Below are 17,283 nucleotides of genomic sequence, written 5' to 3' on the forward strand. Positions count from 1 at the left end.
GTGAAGCAGTTAGTCTAAATTGGTGTTTAACAAAATAAAACAAAAGCTTTAAGCTGTGGTCTGGACCTTAATATAACAATTGGCTTGAAAAAATCTAAATATAAAACTTCTAAATTGTTTAATCGGTACCTATCTTCGGGAAATTTGCAAATCAGTTGCAACTCATTTGCTTGTCCTGCTACGATTTCTTCTGGAACACCTCATCCACTTCTCTTGTGCAGCCAAGCATCGAATCTCTATTGTTAAGAAGTCTAAATTTCGGCATTATCGCGATCGATGGCTGAAAGATATATACGAAAAGAAAAACCTCGAAGGCAAAATGATCGAGCGTGCACTGATTCTAAGAATAACTTTTGGCTTATAACTGCCCTAAACAGGGTCTCATGATACATATGATAACAAACGATGTCTCTGTTGATCTCACAGTCTTCTAATGACTTTTTAGATTGCTTTTCCAAATTCCATCCCTCAAAAGTGAGAGTACGTAAGGGGCCCATAAGAAGGTCCACTGTATATTTGTTTTTGTTAACTCGCAAATTGGCCAATCACATCCACTCGTTTTGGTTTATTCAAATCGAGTGGATGTGATTGGTCGAAGATTTCTAATGTACAGGATGTGATTGGCTGCCACTCAGCATGTTCCTCCGACCATTCGGAGTGGATATCTAAACGAGTGGATAAATCTGAAAATTCTAAATTAAGCTTATCGGTAGCTCATTCACTTATCCTGTTACTCGGAGTAAGGTCCACTGTATACTATAACTCCGAATTATTCTTGAACATCTCATCTGCCTCTCTTGTGTAGCTAAGCATCGAATCTCAATTGGTAAGAAGTCAAACCTTCGGCATTCCCGCGATCGATGGCTGAAAGATATGAACAGAAAGAAAAACCTCAAAGGCAAAACGATCGAACGTGTACACCTCTCCCATGAATATCTTTTGGTAGCAAAAATTTCTCTAACGGATTGTTATAAACGATATAAGAAAGCGCGACAGTTTTTTGATCTCGCACTCATTCAATGACTTTTTATCGCTTTTCCAGAATTCCATTTTACGATTCAAAATCTCAAATGTAAGAGAGCGACCGAGGTAGATTTGTTGTTGTTAGCTCACAAATTGGCCAATCGCATCCACTCGTTTGGTTAATTGAAATCGAGTGGATGTGATTGGTGGAAGATTCCTAATGTACAGGATGTGAATGGCTAACTCCTGGTCTCTGTGTAAGCTTCCTGTGGAAAAAGGGATTCCTTTAGACAGGCATAGGCCGCCCGCAAGATAAGAAGGAATAGATAGTTCCTCAAACTCTTCTTCTAAGGAATGAATTCAAGAGGAAGTGTTACTTTTATCAGTCACAAAAAACGGTCACTTGGCATCGTTGGTGATGTACATGGAACATGTTCACCCATTTCAATGCCTTCACGGCTGTCATAGAGACCGTTTGGCGATTGATGAAGTACTTTACTCCGTAACTGTTTTTCAGTGATTCCTGTGTTAGGGAAATGTGGCAAAACGACACGAGTCGCGCTGAGAAAAGCTCTCGAATGTCTCACTTGTCATCCACGCGTCAGGCTGTTAGCGCGCGCCACACTTTCAAGGGCGATCGTGGACTCTTTCGCGAACTCTTGGGAGAGCGATGCTCGATGCGCTTTTGTACTTCAAAGTTCATTACAGACATTTGATGCAAAACTTTGTAGTTTTTCAAACAATTTTGCAGGAAATGTCTTCAGTGAACCTAGAAGTAAAGAAACACTTAGCGCAGTCCTCTCGCAAGAGTCCACGATCACGCTTGAACGCGTGGCGCGTGGTACCAACCTGATACACGCGTGAATCATAAACGAGGCATTCGAAAGCGTGGCGCGTGGTAAGAGCCTAATGCACGCGTGGATCACAAACGAGGCACTCGGGACCGTTTCTCAGCGTGATTCCTGACTTTTTGCTGCAATTCCCGAGCACAAGTCTCAAAATTCACATTACAATTAAATGTGTTTATATCCAGTCCACTGGAAAATAGGTTGAATGAAGCAGAATGCGATTATAAAGGAATTCCTCTCTTTGTCCCGTTTTCTCACGGAGAGGCAACAGTCCCGGCCCCTTAGTCGAGTCCGCTCCACATTAAATACACAAGACATCTTTAATGATAAAACGCAAACCGTAACTTGTTCCGATGTTTTCCGTGCTACTCTCTCTCCTTATTTGTCCATGGAATACATTTTGAAATAAAAATTCTCAAGCCCGGCCCCGTCCGAGGAATAGTGCATTCACGAGACTGGAACGAGTGCTCGCAAAATGAGCTTTCTTTAAGCAATGTAGCGCGCTCGCCCCTCCGAGGACATCGAGCGTGCGTGTGAACTGTCCTGCCAAAGTATGACGTACCTCTCCAGTTTGGTGGATTTGTCTTATGATTATTTTCATGACGTCTTTGCTTTTGATAACGAGGACGGGCTTTTTGTAAAAGAACAGAATCGTAAATAACATCAACTATAAGGAAGTAGAATGCTCACACTCACTAGTTACCTGAAGTCAACCCTTGCCTTTCATATACATTTTTATTCATTTTCATTCACATTTAACTTCCAAACATTTTCCGGCAATAATTAAAAAAAACAAATCTGTGTGACGGGGTCATATTTTTAAGTCATTTCCGTATTCCTTACTAAGAATTTCCTTTAAATATCAGTAAAATTGAACTTTGAAATAGTAAAGTTTCTCAGTTGTGAAGAGAGATCTAAACAGGTACATAATTACCAAACAGGAACGAGGAAGAATAAGGAACACGAGGAATTAAAAACTAATCGCAGATGGCGAAGTTCGAAGTTTTCTTGAAGTCGGGAAAAAAATAAAAATGTACAAAGAGAAAAAAATAGATAGTACTGCATAGTAAGAAAAAAAAGTGCCGTGACCAGGATTCGAACCTGGGTTATTGCGGCCACAACGCAATGTACTAACCACTATACGATCACGGCTGCCACTGCTGCTCACATGTTCAGCAGATTTTCAAACAGACAAAGCATATGCATCCTGGCAAAAATACCTTCTCCCATACACATTCATTCATACTTGCAGGAAGTTATAAATTTCTGTGACTATTGACGCCACTGTTCGTACAGTGGTAGTTCAGTTGTGTTCTTCTGGTCGAGGACGGAGGAACATGCTGAGTGGCAGCCAACCACATCCTGTACATTAGGAATCTTCCACCAATCACATCCACTCGATTTCAATTAACCAAACGAGTGGATGTGATTGGCCAATTTGTCAGCTACATGTAACAACAACACATCTACAGCGGTTCGTTCCCTAACTTTTGAGAACGCGATTTAAAAAGTCATTCAAAGAGTGCGAGATAAACAGAGAAATCGTGTGTTCTAATATGGTTTATAAGACTCTGTTCAGAGCAGTTAGCTGCCAAAAAAATTATTCTTGGAAGAGGTGTAAATGCTCGATCGGTTTGCCTTCGAGGTTTTTCTTTCTGTTTATATCTTTTCGCCGTCGATCACGAGAATGTCGAAGTTTAGACTTCTTACCAAAAGAGATCCGACGCTTGGCTACACAAGAGAAGCGGATGAGATGTTCAAAAGGAATTCTGAGCAGCAGAAGGAGTGAATGCGCCGCAAGTTGATTTCTCATTCACCCGAAGAGGTAAACTTAAACAATTTAGATTTGTTAGATAAATGTTTAAAAAAAAATTTTTATAGAGCCAATCGTTAAGGTCCAGACCATGGCTTATAGCTTTTGTTTGTTTAAAAAGAACAATTCACAAAGAGTAAAAATAGATAGCACTGCATAGTAAGAAAAAAAAAAGTGCCGTAAAATTGAACTTTGAAATAATAAAGTTTCTCAGTTGTGAAGACAGGTGTAAACAGGTACATAGTAATCAAATAGGAACGGAAGTTTGAGGAAGGCGAAGAATTAAAAACTAATCGCAGATGGCAAAGTTTAACATTTTATTTAAGTAAGAAAAAAAAGAAAAATTTACAAAGAGTAAAAATAGGGGTTAGTGCACAGTAAGAAAAAAAAGTGCCGTGACCAGGATTCGAACCTGGGTTATTGCGGCCACAACGCAATGTACTAACCACTATAAGATCACGGCTGCCACTGCTGCTCATATGTACAGGATGTTTCCTTGCGGACAAACTATATGCATCCTAGCAAAAATAGAGACAATTATCCCTATACCTTCTCCCATACACATTCCTACTTGCAGGAGATTATAAGTTCTCACAGTGGTAGTTCAATGCCAGTGTTCCTCTCGTAGAGGACGGAGGAACACGTTGAGTGGCAGCCAATCACATCCTGTACATTAGGAATCTTCGACCAATCACATCCACTCGTTTTCAAACGAGTGGATGGGATTGGCCAATTTGTGAGCTACATGTAACAAAAGATCCACAGCGGTTCGTTCTCTAACTTTTGAGAGCGCGATTTAAAAAGTTATTCAAAGAGTGCAAGATCAACAGAGAAATTGTGTGTTCTAATATGTTTTATAAGAATCTGTTTAGAGCAGTTAGCTGCCAAAAATTATACTTGGAAGAGGTGTACATGCTCGATCGTTTTGCCTTGGAGGTTTTTCTTTCTGTTTACATCGATCGCAAGAATGCCGAAGTTTAGACTTCTTACCAATAGGTATCCGACGCTCGGCTACCCAAGAGAAGCGGATGAGGTGTTCAAGAAGAATTCTGAGTAGCAGGAGAAGTGAATGCGCCGCAACTTGATGCTGGTGCTGGTAACTGCGTCGGTTCCAATCTCTTCGGGGGAATCAGAAGTCAATTTGCGGCTTATCACGGTAACCAGCTCCCAGTTGACTTGTTAGCTCAGTTGGTAGAGCACTGCACTGGTATCGCAGAGGTCATAGGTTCAAATCCTGTGCAGTCCTGATTTTTTTTTCAGCCCTTCTTTTGAAGATCGCTTTCATGTTCATGTCTTTATCCGCAGTTCAAATATATGACTTTCATATATTTACAGCCGTTCAATTTAGATTTGTCATATTAATGTTTTAAAAAAAATTAAAGAGCCAATCATTAAGGTCCAGAGCATGGCTTGTAGATTTAGTTTATTATTATTTTTTTTTGATAAAACATCAATTAAGACTCTAGAAAAAAAGAAAAATCAGACTGAAGTGGCTATACTGATCATGAAATTTGAAGAGGTTTGGTTTGGGTATTAGTTAATGCTTATCCATGTCATGACATGGATAACAGTGATGGTAAAGCAAGCTTAAAACGGCAGAAATCGCCAGAAACTACGACAGATACACAGGGCATGAGTAATTTTTTATTGATTTTACGTGTAAAATATTCATATTTCGAAATATTTATCGTTGTAAATCGACCATATTTCGTTCCCCATAGTATTCCTTATAACGTGTTCAAATTTTCAATGGTTCCTCCCGTAACTTAACACCGAGTCACACAACGCGTTCATGAATTCATCGTTGGCTTTTTCTCGAGACGTGAGCTTGGGCCGCCTGTGGTGTTTCAATAAACTTTTTTGATCGCTTTTCCAGTATCCCACGTTTCGATTCAAAATGTTAAAATAAGCGAGCGACCGTGGTAGCTTTGTTGTTGTTAGCTCGTAAATTGGCCAATCACATCCACTCGTTTGGTTAATTGAAATCGAGTGGATGTGATTGGTCAAAGATTCCCAATGTACAGGATGTGATTGGCTGACACTCCAGTACGTGTATCCGACCACTGCGGTCAGGCTAATGTTCTCTGTAGAGTGAGCCAATCACATCCACTCGTTTGGAAATCTTTGACCAATCATATTCACTCGATATCCATTAAGGTGACCAATCGCATCCACTCGATTTCAATTAACCAAACGAGTAGATGTGATTGGCCAATTTGAACTAACAAGAACAACAAATCTACAACAGAACGTTCTCTTACCTTTGAGATTTTAAATCAGAAGGTAGGATTCTCGAAAAAGCGATCAAAAAAATTCATTGAAAGAGCGAGAGATCAACGAAAACTTCGAGCGTTCTAATCTGTATTATAAGAATCCGTTTAGAACTTTTTCCGCCAAATAATATTCGTAGAAGAGACGTACGCGCTCGATTGTTTTCGTTTCTGTCGTTTGCCTTTGTGGTTTTTCTTTCTGTTTATATCTTTCAGCCATGGCGAGAATGCCGAAGTTTAGACGTTTCAGCAATGGGGATTTGGTGCTTAACTTCACTAGAGAAGCGAACGAGGTTTTCAAGAGGAATTCGGAGCAGCAGGACCAGGTCATTAATAAACCTCCCGAAGAGGTAGGCTTAAACAATTTAGAATTGTTAGATTAAAATTTCAAAAAGCCAATTGTTAAAGTCCTAACCGGCACGGCTTATCGCTTTTGTTTTGTTTAGTAAAACATCAATTAAGACCGACTGCTTCATTATACTCTGAGGACTTAAACACAAACAAAACAATTAAAAGTTTAAGACCGATTTGTTCTTACCGATATTGAAGCGGCGAGGCGAAAGGTCAGGTCATTTAAATATACGGGTCACCTCAAGTTCAGGTTATATTCCACAGGTCGCCTGATAAAGAAAAAAATAAAAAAACAAGGTAACAGTGACAAATAGCCCGAATTATTCATGCATAATGGTATTTTCGATCCACGAAAAATCGTTTAGTTGGTTTATTTAACTGTAACCTCGTGATATTAGCCTTGTATATTAGCCCTGTGTGTATCGAAGCCGTTAAGACGGACTCTTGTCTTGTTTTGCGACGATTACAGTAAAACTGAATTGCTTGTGGCTTATAAATTTTGGTGATAATAAAACTTAGCGATGTTACAATCAGACGTTATTAAAAACCTATCCTACGCTAAGATACTCGATTAAGAAACGAATTCTTATTTAGTTCACAGTTATGACTTAATAAAAAATTCTTGTTCATTTTGTGATGATAGTTTCTTCGTATTCCTTTGCTTTTAGAAAGACTAAATCTAAACCTAATCTCTGTTATCACTGTACTATTACGTTCAGGTCAAATTGTTAAACTGTTAAGAAGAGAAAAGGGGATGTTCAAAATGAACTTGATGTTCAAGGAGAGTACTTGCTCCAGTTTGGAAAATATCGTGGCCAGTCCTTCAGGTGGATGCTGGAAAACGCTCTTGGCTACATTGGTTGGTTTGTTGACAACATTCGCAATGAAAAAGTGACCAACTCTCCTATAAGTCAAAACAAAGCTGCCTTAAAGAAGTATGTGGAATCTTTTCAAGAGGGTCGTGATGTTGTGGCCCTGAAGAGAAAGCAGAGGGAGGATAAAGAGGCCAAAAAGCAACACAATTCCCCACAACCAAGCCAAAACTCTGCATCAAAACAAGTTGTCTCCCCCCTGGCAGCTGGTCTGGCATCTGGGTACAGAAGCACCGAGAAATATTTGTCCCAGGTTGCATCAACCATAGGTGTTGAAAAGTTCAAACCTACCATCCCTGTATTAGTGAGAAAAAGAAAACCAAAGACACCATCTGCCACTGTGACATCTACATCAACAATTACTAAAGATGTAGATGATGAGGAGCTTTGTACCTTTGCTGACCAAGTAGAGGAGAATTTAGGTAATATTTCAAATTTTAGGTATTACTAACTGTTTCTGTTTTAAGATGTGTTCTGAAATAATGTTCTGCATTTTCATTGTAGTCCAACCAACCAGTGAGCCAAATATAAGTCAGCAGCCTACACCAGATGCATCTCAATCAATACAAGCACCTGAACTAGAAGAGCCTGTGCCACTAGTACCAAAAGTAATTGAAATGCCTGAGGCTCAGCCAGAGCAAGGACTAACAGCTTCAGTAGCCCTTCCCAGCAGTGTTAGGAATGAAGGTACAAGTTTTTGTATCAAATGTTATTAATATTTCACTCTTTTAATGATGAAAGTATGTTATTCTTCAGAACATTCCTTACTCCCAGATGGATGGCTTAAGACATTACCTAAAGCTGACCACCTGTGGGTGTCTCAGGCCTTATTTACAACAAACAATAAGGGAAAAGCAAAGTTGGACTTTAGCAGGTGAACCAACATATTGATTGTTATTTTTTTCAATGCAATAAATGTTTGAGAACAATTTAAGAACTCTTTATCATTAGCCATTACAGTATTACTGTAGATATGAAAAAATATATTTTTTAATTATGTGTGACTATTTATTTCTTTTATTATTATTATTTCTTACTATTCTTTACTACTTTTTGTTATTGCATATTGATATACTTTATGTTATATACAAGCTTACTATTACAGCCTTTTCTAACTACAGTGTATTTACTCTTCTTTAGGGTCAATAAGTTATGGTGGGATCCCCCTCAGCCATCTCTTATAAGCACACAACCACCTCGACTTGACAGATACTTTGCACAACGGCTGCTACTTTGGATGCCACGCAAGCTTTGGAAAGTCACTCTGTATTGCCCACACGAAGGCTGCGACAGGAAACTACTCACCAGTGCTGGGATATACAGTACTGTGAGGCAAGTTATAGACATTGACAGCAACTATAACCTTGCTGCAGAGTACTTAGAGTGTAGGCATTGCAAGAGAAAGGTTATCAGCTGGAGCCCTGAGATTATAAAACAACTGGATACTGGCCATCAACTTCAGTTCCCAGTTTTGTTAACCTACCAGTATGCTTGTGATGTCCAAGTTATCAGACTGTTGAGAAACAGGGGCCTTGGCAACAGCTCAACGCAATTACAAAAGAAGCTTACTGAAGAGCACAGTGAAAAGTGGCTCCAAAAATCAGCCCAGTATCTGACTGACTGCAAATACTTTGCCAATGCATTCAAAAGTGGGCTCACTGGTCCCCTTAACTTTCAAGAGCCTCCAGAATTTGTACCAGTGCCAAAGTACAAGTGGCTGCTCACAGTGTATGCCCTAGACATCATGGCCAGAATGGACTATGTTAAAGCATCCATCACCTCTGTCTATGGAAGAATATTGAAAATGAACTCTACTAAGAAAATTGTGAGAAAACTTGCAGGAGGTAGTGCTGGTACTGCTTCCTGGGCCACTAATGTTGGAAATGAAATTGGACAAGTGCTCATGTCAGTGATGACTGTCAATGAAGGAACTGGGTTGGAAAACATGGCAAATGGACTAATGAGAAGATATTCTTTAGCTGGTGTCTCACCTCCCGAGGTCCCTTATGTTGACAGAGATTGTTGTTCCACTGGCAAGGCTAAGAAGCTATTCTCACTCTGGGACAATTTAGTGATCCGCCTTGATATTTGGCACTTTATGAGAAGAATTGCTGCTGGATGTAATGCAGAGGCCCATCCACTCTATAGTGTGTTTGTTGGTCGTCTATCACAATTCATCTTCCAATGGAGCAAAGAAGATCTGGATTTATTGAAGTCTGCCAAAAGAGGTGAATTGCAGATTCAAGGTGTTGCTGACCCTTCTGATGCAGCCATTAATGAAAAGATTACACGGAGAGAATTGGCTCTACATTGCCGTAGGAGAACTCAGGGAATTGTTGACACTACGACAATGATTTACGATCTATTACTGACATTTACTGGTCCCCAGGGATGTGATACTACTGGAGTACCTTTGCTTGACAAGACCCGCGTATGGGAAATATGGGACAACCAAAAGAACCACATTCCATGCATCCAGGACCCTGAGGGGGTGCAACTGTATACAAAAACCGGGGTCTTGACTAAAGGTGGTGTCCAACTTCCAACTTATAGATGTGCAAGAGGTTCAACATCTTTGGAGTCATTCCACCTGCATATTAATAAATTCATACCAGGTAACAATATCTGTGTAAAAACTTAACATGTCCCAAATACTACAGTCTATAACACTGTTTTCATTTATTTTAGGTACTTCAGCAAGTGACATTCATTTTCAAGCTTACTTGTTAGATGGCCTGATGAGGTGGAATTCTGATCGTGCTTCTGCTGCAGTTTCAAGTACTGAATTAGGACCAGAAAGCTACAATGGATTATTAATACATGCTGTGAATGAGCTAAGTGAAGATGTCCTTGGTAAGAAAGTCAAGCCCAATGTTCAGAATATTGGAATCTATACAGGTGAAATGATAGGAGTTGAGTATCTCTTCAATCAGACTGGTGAGATTCTCAAGGACAACACCCTAGTAAATGAAGATATGACACAACAAGAGGAAGAACCTCTCTCAGATGTTAACCCAGACCAAATAGATGAAGGATTTAATGAAGATGAAGATGAGACAATTGCACCTACAGATCAGGTGCTTACTGTGCCTTTGGGTAATGAAAGAGGTAAGTGTGCATTGTCCACAAAATCTGCCTTTCCTGAATTTTTAACTGAAAATGTGAATTTACTATTAGACTCAGATGCTGCCAGTACTTCTGATGAAGACTCTGCTGAGCTTGCTGGAAGTGATGCAGAGGTAAGTTTATAGTTAATATTTTGTAGTACTTTATATAAGGAATCAGAAAGTAAACTCTGAATTATTACAATTAATTTGTCCATAGGACTCTGCTGGGCCTGACAACATTCAGGGATATGGAGAAGTTCAGGCTTTAGCAGCATATTTGGTTTCTCTGAGAGAAGGAAATATGGCCTTGTCCAATACACAAGCCAAAGAAATCATCAGACTGTGGAAAAGCCTTCATGAATATGACCAACAACCAACAACATTTGCTCCACGACACCGCACTACACTGGTGAAGGGAAAATTTAAAGCTCCAAAGAGAAGAAGTACCAATGTTGTACCAGGGCTGGACAGTACTAGGAGGTGAGCTACTGTACAGCTAATGTTGTAAATATCACACAGGACTCTTTTTTTATACAATTTTGTTTTTCTTTCTTTAAGATGTTTTCTAGGCTCCAACAGTGCTCCAGCCCAATGGCCAGATTGTAACAGGTACACTGAGGCAATTATATCTCAACTGTGTAATCTGCATCCTGGGCCAGAGAAATCAAAGAAAAAAACAACAAACCGTTGGTCTCTAGTGTGTAAAGACTACAGAGGCATACAAGAACGTGTTATGAACAATGGCATGGTGATGAGAGAGACACAGATTCAGCTACCAGATATAAACCAAACAACATTAAGTCAGTGGTATATCAAGAGACAAAAGAAGAAAGAACAAGAAATACTTAAACAGGGACTACCTCAACGAACTGAACCAGCAGCATCAAAGACACCTTTACCAGCAGCCATACCCCTGCCTCCATCTCTGCCACAAGTCAACTATCCTGTGCCCTTTCAATTTGTATTACCAACCAATGCCACAGGGACAGCCATTCTCAGAGGTCAAACTTCAAAAGCTTGCCAACCGATACCAATTCTTCCAGCTCCTGTTCCTCCTGTTCCTTTCTTACAGCCACCAACAGTAGTAAGAAGATTTCCCCCTGTTCCAGTACAATCCAAAATACAACTACAACACCATCAGCCTCAATCTTGGCAACAAAAGTCTCAATCTCAACCATCAGCAAACCCAAAGCAAAAAGATGAAACAAGGACTACCCAAGAACAAAAGGCAAGCACCAGTCGTAAGCGATCCTCGTATAACATGGTTTGCTCCAAGTGTGGAAAGAAGAAAGACCCTGAAAATCATAAACAATACTTTGGAAACTGGTATTGTAACACAATGACCGAGAGCTTTGAGACATGGAGGGAAAACCTTAAAAACAACAAACGATATAAAAAGAAGAAGACAGATTGACTTATATAATTTTTGTTTATTTATTTTAACTTTTTTTTTTTTTTTCCGTTCAAGCTTGCTTGAACAACGCCGAGTGCTGGGCGGCGGTCAATTAGCCTGGCTCCCTTAGTGAGCAACTAGCCCCTGAGGATTGGGCAATGGTTCCCTTGGTGGAGGAAATGCCATCATAAATTCAAATCTTCAAACTTTTAATGCTGCCTAGCGCAATTGCTAGAAGGTCCCAAGCCCTTAATAAAGCAGAGGGAAAGTTTGTTGCATTTTTTCAATCTTTTTCTTTTGTTTTTTGTTTTTGTTTTATACTTTTCAACAGCGTTCCAAAAACGAATTTTCACTTAATTATGTATTCCATATTCTTCTTTTTGCGAACTGCCTGTACTTCTGTGTAGGAATCCCCTTTCGCTGCGGGATCCAAAACAGAGAAGAATGGTCGCCTTCCCCGACCAAGGAAGGCGCCCATTCTTCTCTGTAAGCTCTTTGTGGAAAAAAGGGGATTCCTTTAGAGAGGCACATGCCGCCCGCAAGGCAAGAAGGAATAGTTAGTTCCTCAAACTCTTCTTCTAAGGAATGAATTCAAGAGGAAGTGTTACTTTCATCAGTCACGAAAGACTGGTTACATGTTCACCCATTTGACTGCTTTTACGGCTGTCATTTATTTTCTGTTATCCTTACGTTAGATTTATGCAGGGCCTCACTGAAAACCACACTTTGTGACGTGGGCTCCCTGTCAAAAGATCTTATTTATTATTATTATTATAGAGATTGTTTGGCGATTGATGAAGCACTTTACTCTGGAGCTGTTTTTGAATAAATTTTTTGTCTCTGTGAAGGAATTTTGAGACTTGTGTCGGGGAAATGTGGCAAAACGACACGAATCGCGCTGAGTAAAGCTCTCGAATGCCTCGCTTGTCACCCACGCGTTCATCAGGCTGTTAGCGCGCACCACACATTCAAGGGCGATCGTGGACACTTAAGGCCTATTTACACGGCACGACTTTGTCGCATGCGACAAGCTTACGACAGGCCTACGACATGACTTAAGATTCGTAAGCGAGTTGTAGGTTTGATTTACACGAAACAATTCGTGTCGTAAGCCTGTCGTAAGCTTGTCGCATGCGACAAAGTCGTACCGTGTAAATAGGCCCTTAGGAGAGCGATGCTTTATGCACCTCTATACTTCTATATTCATTACAGACAATTGATACAAAAAATTTGTATTTTTCAAACAGTGAACTTTGAAGTATAGAAACACTTAGCGCAACCCTCTCGCAAGAGTGCATGATCACGCTTGAACACGTGGCGCGTGGTAGGAGCCTAATGCACGCGTAGATCACAAACAAGGCATTTGAGAACGTTTCTCAGCGTGACTCCTGGCTTTTTTGATCGGCTCTTTAAATATTTTTTTAAACATTAAAGTAACAAATCTGAATTGTTTAAGTTTACCTCTTCGGGAAAATGAGAAATCAAGTTGCGGAGCATTCACTTTTCCTGCTTCTCAGAATTCTTCTTGAACACCTCATCCACTTCTCTTGTGTAGCCAAGCGTCGGATCTCTCTTGGTAAGAAGTCTAAACTTCGGCATTCTCGCGATCAATGGCGAAAAGATATAAACAAAAAGAAAAACCTCGAAGGCAAAACGATCGAGAATGTACACCTCTTCCAAGAACAATTTTTGGAAGCTTACTGCTCTAAACAGTCTTATAAAACATCTTAGAAACGCGATTTCTCTGTTGATCTCACACTCCCCCGAATGACTTTTTAAATCGCCTCCTCAAAAGTTAGAGAACGAACCGCTGTAGATCTGTTGTTGTTACGTGTAGTTCACAAACTGGCCAATCGCATCCGCTCGTTTGGTTTATTGAAATCGAGTGGATGTGATTGGTGGAAGATTCCTAATGTACAGGACGTGATTGGCTGCCACTCAGCATGTTCCTCTGTCCTTGACCAGAGGAACACTGGCACTGAACTATCACTGTAAGAACAGTGGCGTTAGTAGACACAGAAATTTATAATCTCCTGCAAGTATGAATGTGTTTGGGAGAAGGTATGGAGTTAATTGACTCTCTTCTTGCCAGGATACATATGATTTGTCTGTTTGAAAACATTCTGTACACGATTTGTCTATTTGAAAGCATCTTGTGAGCTGTAGTGGCAGCCGTGATCGTATAGTGGTTAGTACATTGCGTTGTGGCCGCAATAACCCAGGTTCGAATCCTGGTCACGGCACTTTTTTTTTTTTTACTATTAACTAATGTCTATTTTTACTCTTCGTAAATTTTTCTTTTTCAATAGTCCTCTTTGACGAGTCCGCTCCGCATTAAAGACATAAGACATTCTTGAGGATAAAATGCAAACCGAAACTCGTTCCAATGTTTTCCGTTCTACTCTCCCTCCTGGTTTGTCCGAGGAATACGTTTGGAAGAAAAACTCTTGAGCCCCGTCCGAGGAATAGTGCATCCACGACACTAGAACGAGTGCTCGCAAAATGAGCTTTCGGCAAAATTTCCGCACAGCCCCATACATCATTATACATCCATATATGGGGCTTTATTATTCAGTGTATCACCAGTAAGATGTACATGCATAATTAAGTATGGGGCTGTGCGGAAATTTTTCCGAGCTTTCTAACAGCAATGTAGCGCGCTCGCCCTTGGGAGGACATGGAGCGTGCGTGTGAACTGTTCTGCCACAAAGCATGAGCACGCTTGCACCTAACTTGCCACGTACCTCTCCAGTTTGGTGGATTTGTCTTAGGAGTATTTTCATGACTTCTTTGCTTTTGATAACGAGGATGGGCACTATGAAAAGTCCTTATAAATATTCATTTATGCAAATTAGCTCGTTTCAGTCTTCCATTGTTGTTATTTGACGCGCGGCCGAATTTCCTTTTCGCTGCGTCATTCATGCGCGAAGAGACTGGAAGCGAAATGGAGCCTTATAACCATGCGCAGTTGTTTCCAATCGATTCAGCGTGGCTGTTTTCGTGTAAAAAGTTCCTTGAAGTGTTGTTCGCGGTTTGTTTTAGATTTTTTAAGCTTTCGTCAAATTTTCAGCTGAAGCTAGATCGAAAGATTGTAAACGGTAAAATTATCTGTGTTTTAACGACCTTGCCGGTCCATGCCGGTTAGGTTTCGAGCTTTTACATTGCTTTTGGACTTCTCTGGAGGAAAGTAAGTGGTTTCTTTACTTTGTGCACACGCGTGAACATAGTTTAATTTCACGAAAAAGGTTGGTGGTTTAAGAGTGTTCCGTCCAAGATGGACGTCAAGTGTCACAAGGAAAAGTTGGCTTCGTTTTGTCGGCGATGCGGGAACTTTTTTTATACAAATCCAGCCACAAGTAGACATAAACCGAAGCTTGCTGTAACTTTTCTAAGGAGCTCCAAGCAGTTGATGGGTTAGATGTTAGCAACGACAGTGAAGAAATGCATCCACCGTCTCTGTGTCGATGCTGTATTTTAAAGCTTGAACGTTTCAAGAAATCGAGAAACAGAAACGATCGTCAATTAAAGTTTCCAGGTGACAAAGGTGAATGTTGTGTGTTTTTGACTCATGATTCCTATGTGAAAGAGGGAAGTTGCCCAATTTGCTGTTTTAATTTAAGACAAAGCCCAAGAAAAAAAAGGCCCCATGAACCTGACAACAGCCCCTCTGCAAGTGGAAATGCCAGTGAGAATTCAGAGGGAGCTGCAGCTGATTAATCACAGTTATCAGCTTGAGGTATAGTTTTTGTAAACAACAGAATTTCCTTTTTAGTCCCCCCACAAATTAAAAAAGTTGAACTGTCTAACAGGAACATACTGTGACCAGCAGTGGCATGTTCAGGTTTTGCAGTCTTGCTGAGGTAGACCTGCTTGTCAACATCAAGTACAAACAAACATGAACTTTGATTTGGTTTAGTAGAAATTGTTCTAGCATTAGCTTGATAGCCACCAAAAATATGGATGATATTATCACAAATTGTGGCAGCCTGCGAGGACAAATATTGTGGTGCAACCATGGGAAATTGTACAGAAGAGGACAAAATTGTATTTGTGGCAAAGTTAAATTCTACTGCTGTAACTTCATGAATACTGCAATACTCAACTGCATGGTCATCAGCCAGTTGAATACCCCCGGCAATGTAAAGAGTGCTTGTTGCTGACCGAAACACTGCAGCATGATAAGCTCTTGGAGGGATTTCCTCAGGCAAGCATGTCCAAGAATTCTCCATAATGTTGAAGGCATATAGCCTTCCATTCTTACATGATTGCCTAAAGATATTGTCCACACCCTCAAGGCGGTTTTCTAAGGTGACCCCACCAAACAGAATGGCTCTTTTACTTGAAATTGTAGTAAAACTATGCCCTGTTCTTGGGGAAGGAACTGTTCCCATTTGAAAAGCTGAACCTTCAGTTGAAGGTGTTTTGTTCCCAGTTAAGGCAGTCAAGTCTATTTCAAAATTCAAAGACTCAGGCATCTTTTTAGAACCACTTGCTGTCCTTTTATTTTGCTTGTCTTTAGCAGTAACATTTATTTTCATCAGCTCATTCGTACATGTCATGGTTCTCGTATCTATCCCTCCCCACAAAAGCAAAACATACTCCTCAGGATCAGGCGGTAACTTTGACCGTGCGTTGATCAGCGTACTCCCTTTCAAGGGAAACAAAGATGATCCTCTCAATTTATCGGGTCCAAACACATTGCAAGAATTAATTTCAACATCACTACTGGATAAAATGAATTCCATTAGAGTAAGGGAATTCCCTAACTCCCATGTGGACGGCTCATTGTATCTAGCTCCTCCAAGAAACAATATCCCCACATGTTTCTCTTCGGATTTCTTCGGACTTTTTTCCCATAAAATACACGAACAGTGTCCTTCGGGTAAGAAAAATTGTTCCTGACGGGCATTCAGTAAGTGCTTTTTCCGACTAACTTTTCTGTTATCCGCCGAATACTCGAGTAAAGAAATAAATTTGAAATCTTCTAAGTCTACACTCGACCTTCCCTCTGGGTCCGCCATCTTGTTTCAAACATTTCACACTACAGCGCTTGCGCAGTAGACCGGCCGCGCAATAAAAAGCCTGGACTGAGCAATATGAAATTTTCTAAGGTCAGTGGGCAGTAATTTCGTAGTGATGGGCATAGAATAATTGCGAAAGAGAATAGAATCGTGAATAATATCAGCTATAAAGAAGTAGAATGGGCTGAGTACTCTACTCTCTAGTTACCTGAAGTCAACCCTTACCGTTCATTCAAATTTTTAGTTATCTTCATTCACTTTTTCAAACATTTCCCACTGCTGTTCACAGGATGCTATTAAATAGACAATGTCAGATCACACACTCGACAAGCAGTTGTGATCTTTAACAGTCACTGTATTTCATATCATTTCGAAACACAATATATGCATTCTTCGAAAGCACCAAAAGAGAACGAAGAAACAATTAAAAAAAAATTAAAAATAAGATAGAGCATTTACTGGGGTGGAAATAAAATGAGAGGAAGAAAAAGGAGATGGAGAAAAAAAACTGTTTTATGAGTGCCGTGACCAGGATTCGAACCTGGGTTATTGCGGCCACAACGCAATGTACTAACGGCTGTCATTCCAGCTTACGTAAAACAAGTCGCGGAATTTAAGAATGGTTTTAGAGTTAAAAACAAAACA

The 17,283-nt window shown here is 40.2% G+C and overlaps 1 protein-coding gene, 1 long non-coding RNA gene and 3 other non-coding genes across 7 annotated transcripts in view; 2 read left to right on the plus strand and 3 right to left on the minus strand.

Annotated features, from left to right (window-relative positions):
* Positions 1-17,283, minus strand: part of LOC113679624 (uncharacterized) — a 97,038-nt gene that overhangs the window by 1,578 nt on the left and 78,177 nt on the right. Inside the window, exons 1-2 of one of the 3 annotated variants that reach the window (XR_016183167.1) lie at positions 13,079-13,389; positions 130-864 (exon numbers count right to left, since the gene is read on the minus strand). This is a non-coding gene — a long non-coding RNA (uncharacterized LOC113679624). Of the gene's footprint in view, positions 1-129; positions 6,390-13,078; positions 13,390-17,283 lie in introns of those variants that run through there. The other 2 variants (XR_016183166.1, XR_003447008.2) reach the window with 2 other exon arrangements.
* On the minus strand, positions 2,892-2,963 carry Trnah-gug (transfer RNA histidin (anticodon GUG)). The gene has a single exon. It is a non-coding gene; the product is annotated as a tRNA-His (tRNA).
* Trnah-gug (transfer RNA histidin (anticodon GUG)) lies at positions 4,016-4,087 on the minus strand. Its single transcript has one exon. It is a non-coding gene; the product is annotated as a tRNA-His (tRNA).
* On the plus strand, positions 6,965-11,638 carry LOC113679633 (uncharacterized). Its single transcript, XM_089193786.1, has 8 exons — positions 6,965-7,539; positions 7,622-7,804; positions 7,874-7,991; positions 8,258-9,732; positions 9,806-10,225; positions 10,295-10,356; positions 10,442-10,704; positions 10,783-11,638. Exons 1-8 carry the CDS (start codon positions 7,077-7,079, stop codon positions 11,636-11,638), a joined length of 3,840 nt encoding a protein of 1,279 aa, XP_089049912.1. The 5' UTR covers positions 6,965-7,076.
* On the plus strand, positions 13,789-13,860 carry Trnah-gug (transfer RNA histidin (anticodon GUG)). The gene has a single exon. It is a non-coding gene; the product is annotated as a tRNA-His (tRNA).

Source organism: Pocillopora damicornis, chromosome 14 (assembly GCF_964200805.1).
Source record: "Pocillopora damicornis chromosome 14, jaPocDami1.2, whole genome shotgun sequence".
NCBI classification, from domain to species: domain Eukaryota; kingdom Metazoa; phylum Cnidaria; class Anthozoa; order Scleractinia; family Pocilloporidae; genus Pocillopora; species Pocillopora damicornis.

Coding starts and splice junctions, on each gene's coding strand:
- LOC113679633 (XM_089193786.1), top strand. CDS start 7,077: ATGCTGGAAAACGCTCTTGGCTACATTGGTTGGTTTGTTGACAACATT. Junction 7,540..7,621: donor CCAAGTAGAGGAGAATTTAG/GTAATATTTCAA, acceptor TTTTCATTGTAG/TCCAACCAACCAGTGAGCCA. Junction 7,992..8,257: donor GCAAAGTTGGACTTTAGCAG/GTGAACCAACAT, acceptor ACTCTTCTTTAG/GGTCAATAAGTTATGGTGGG.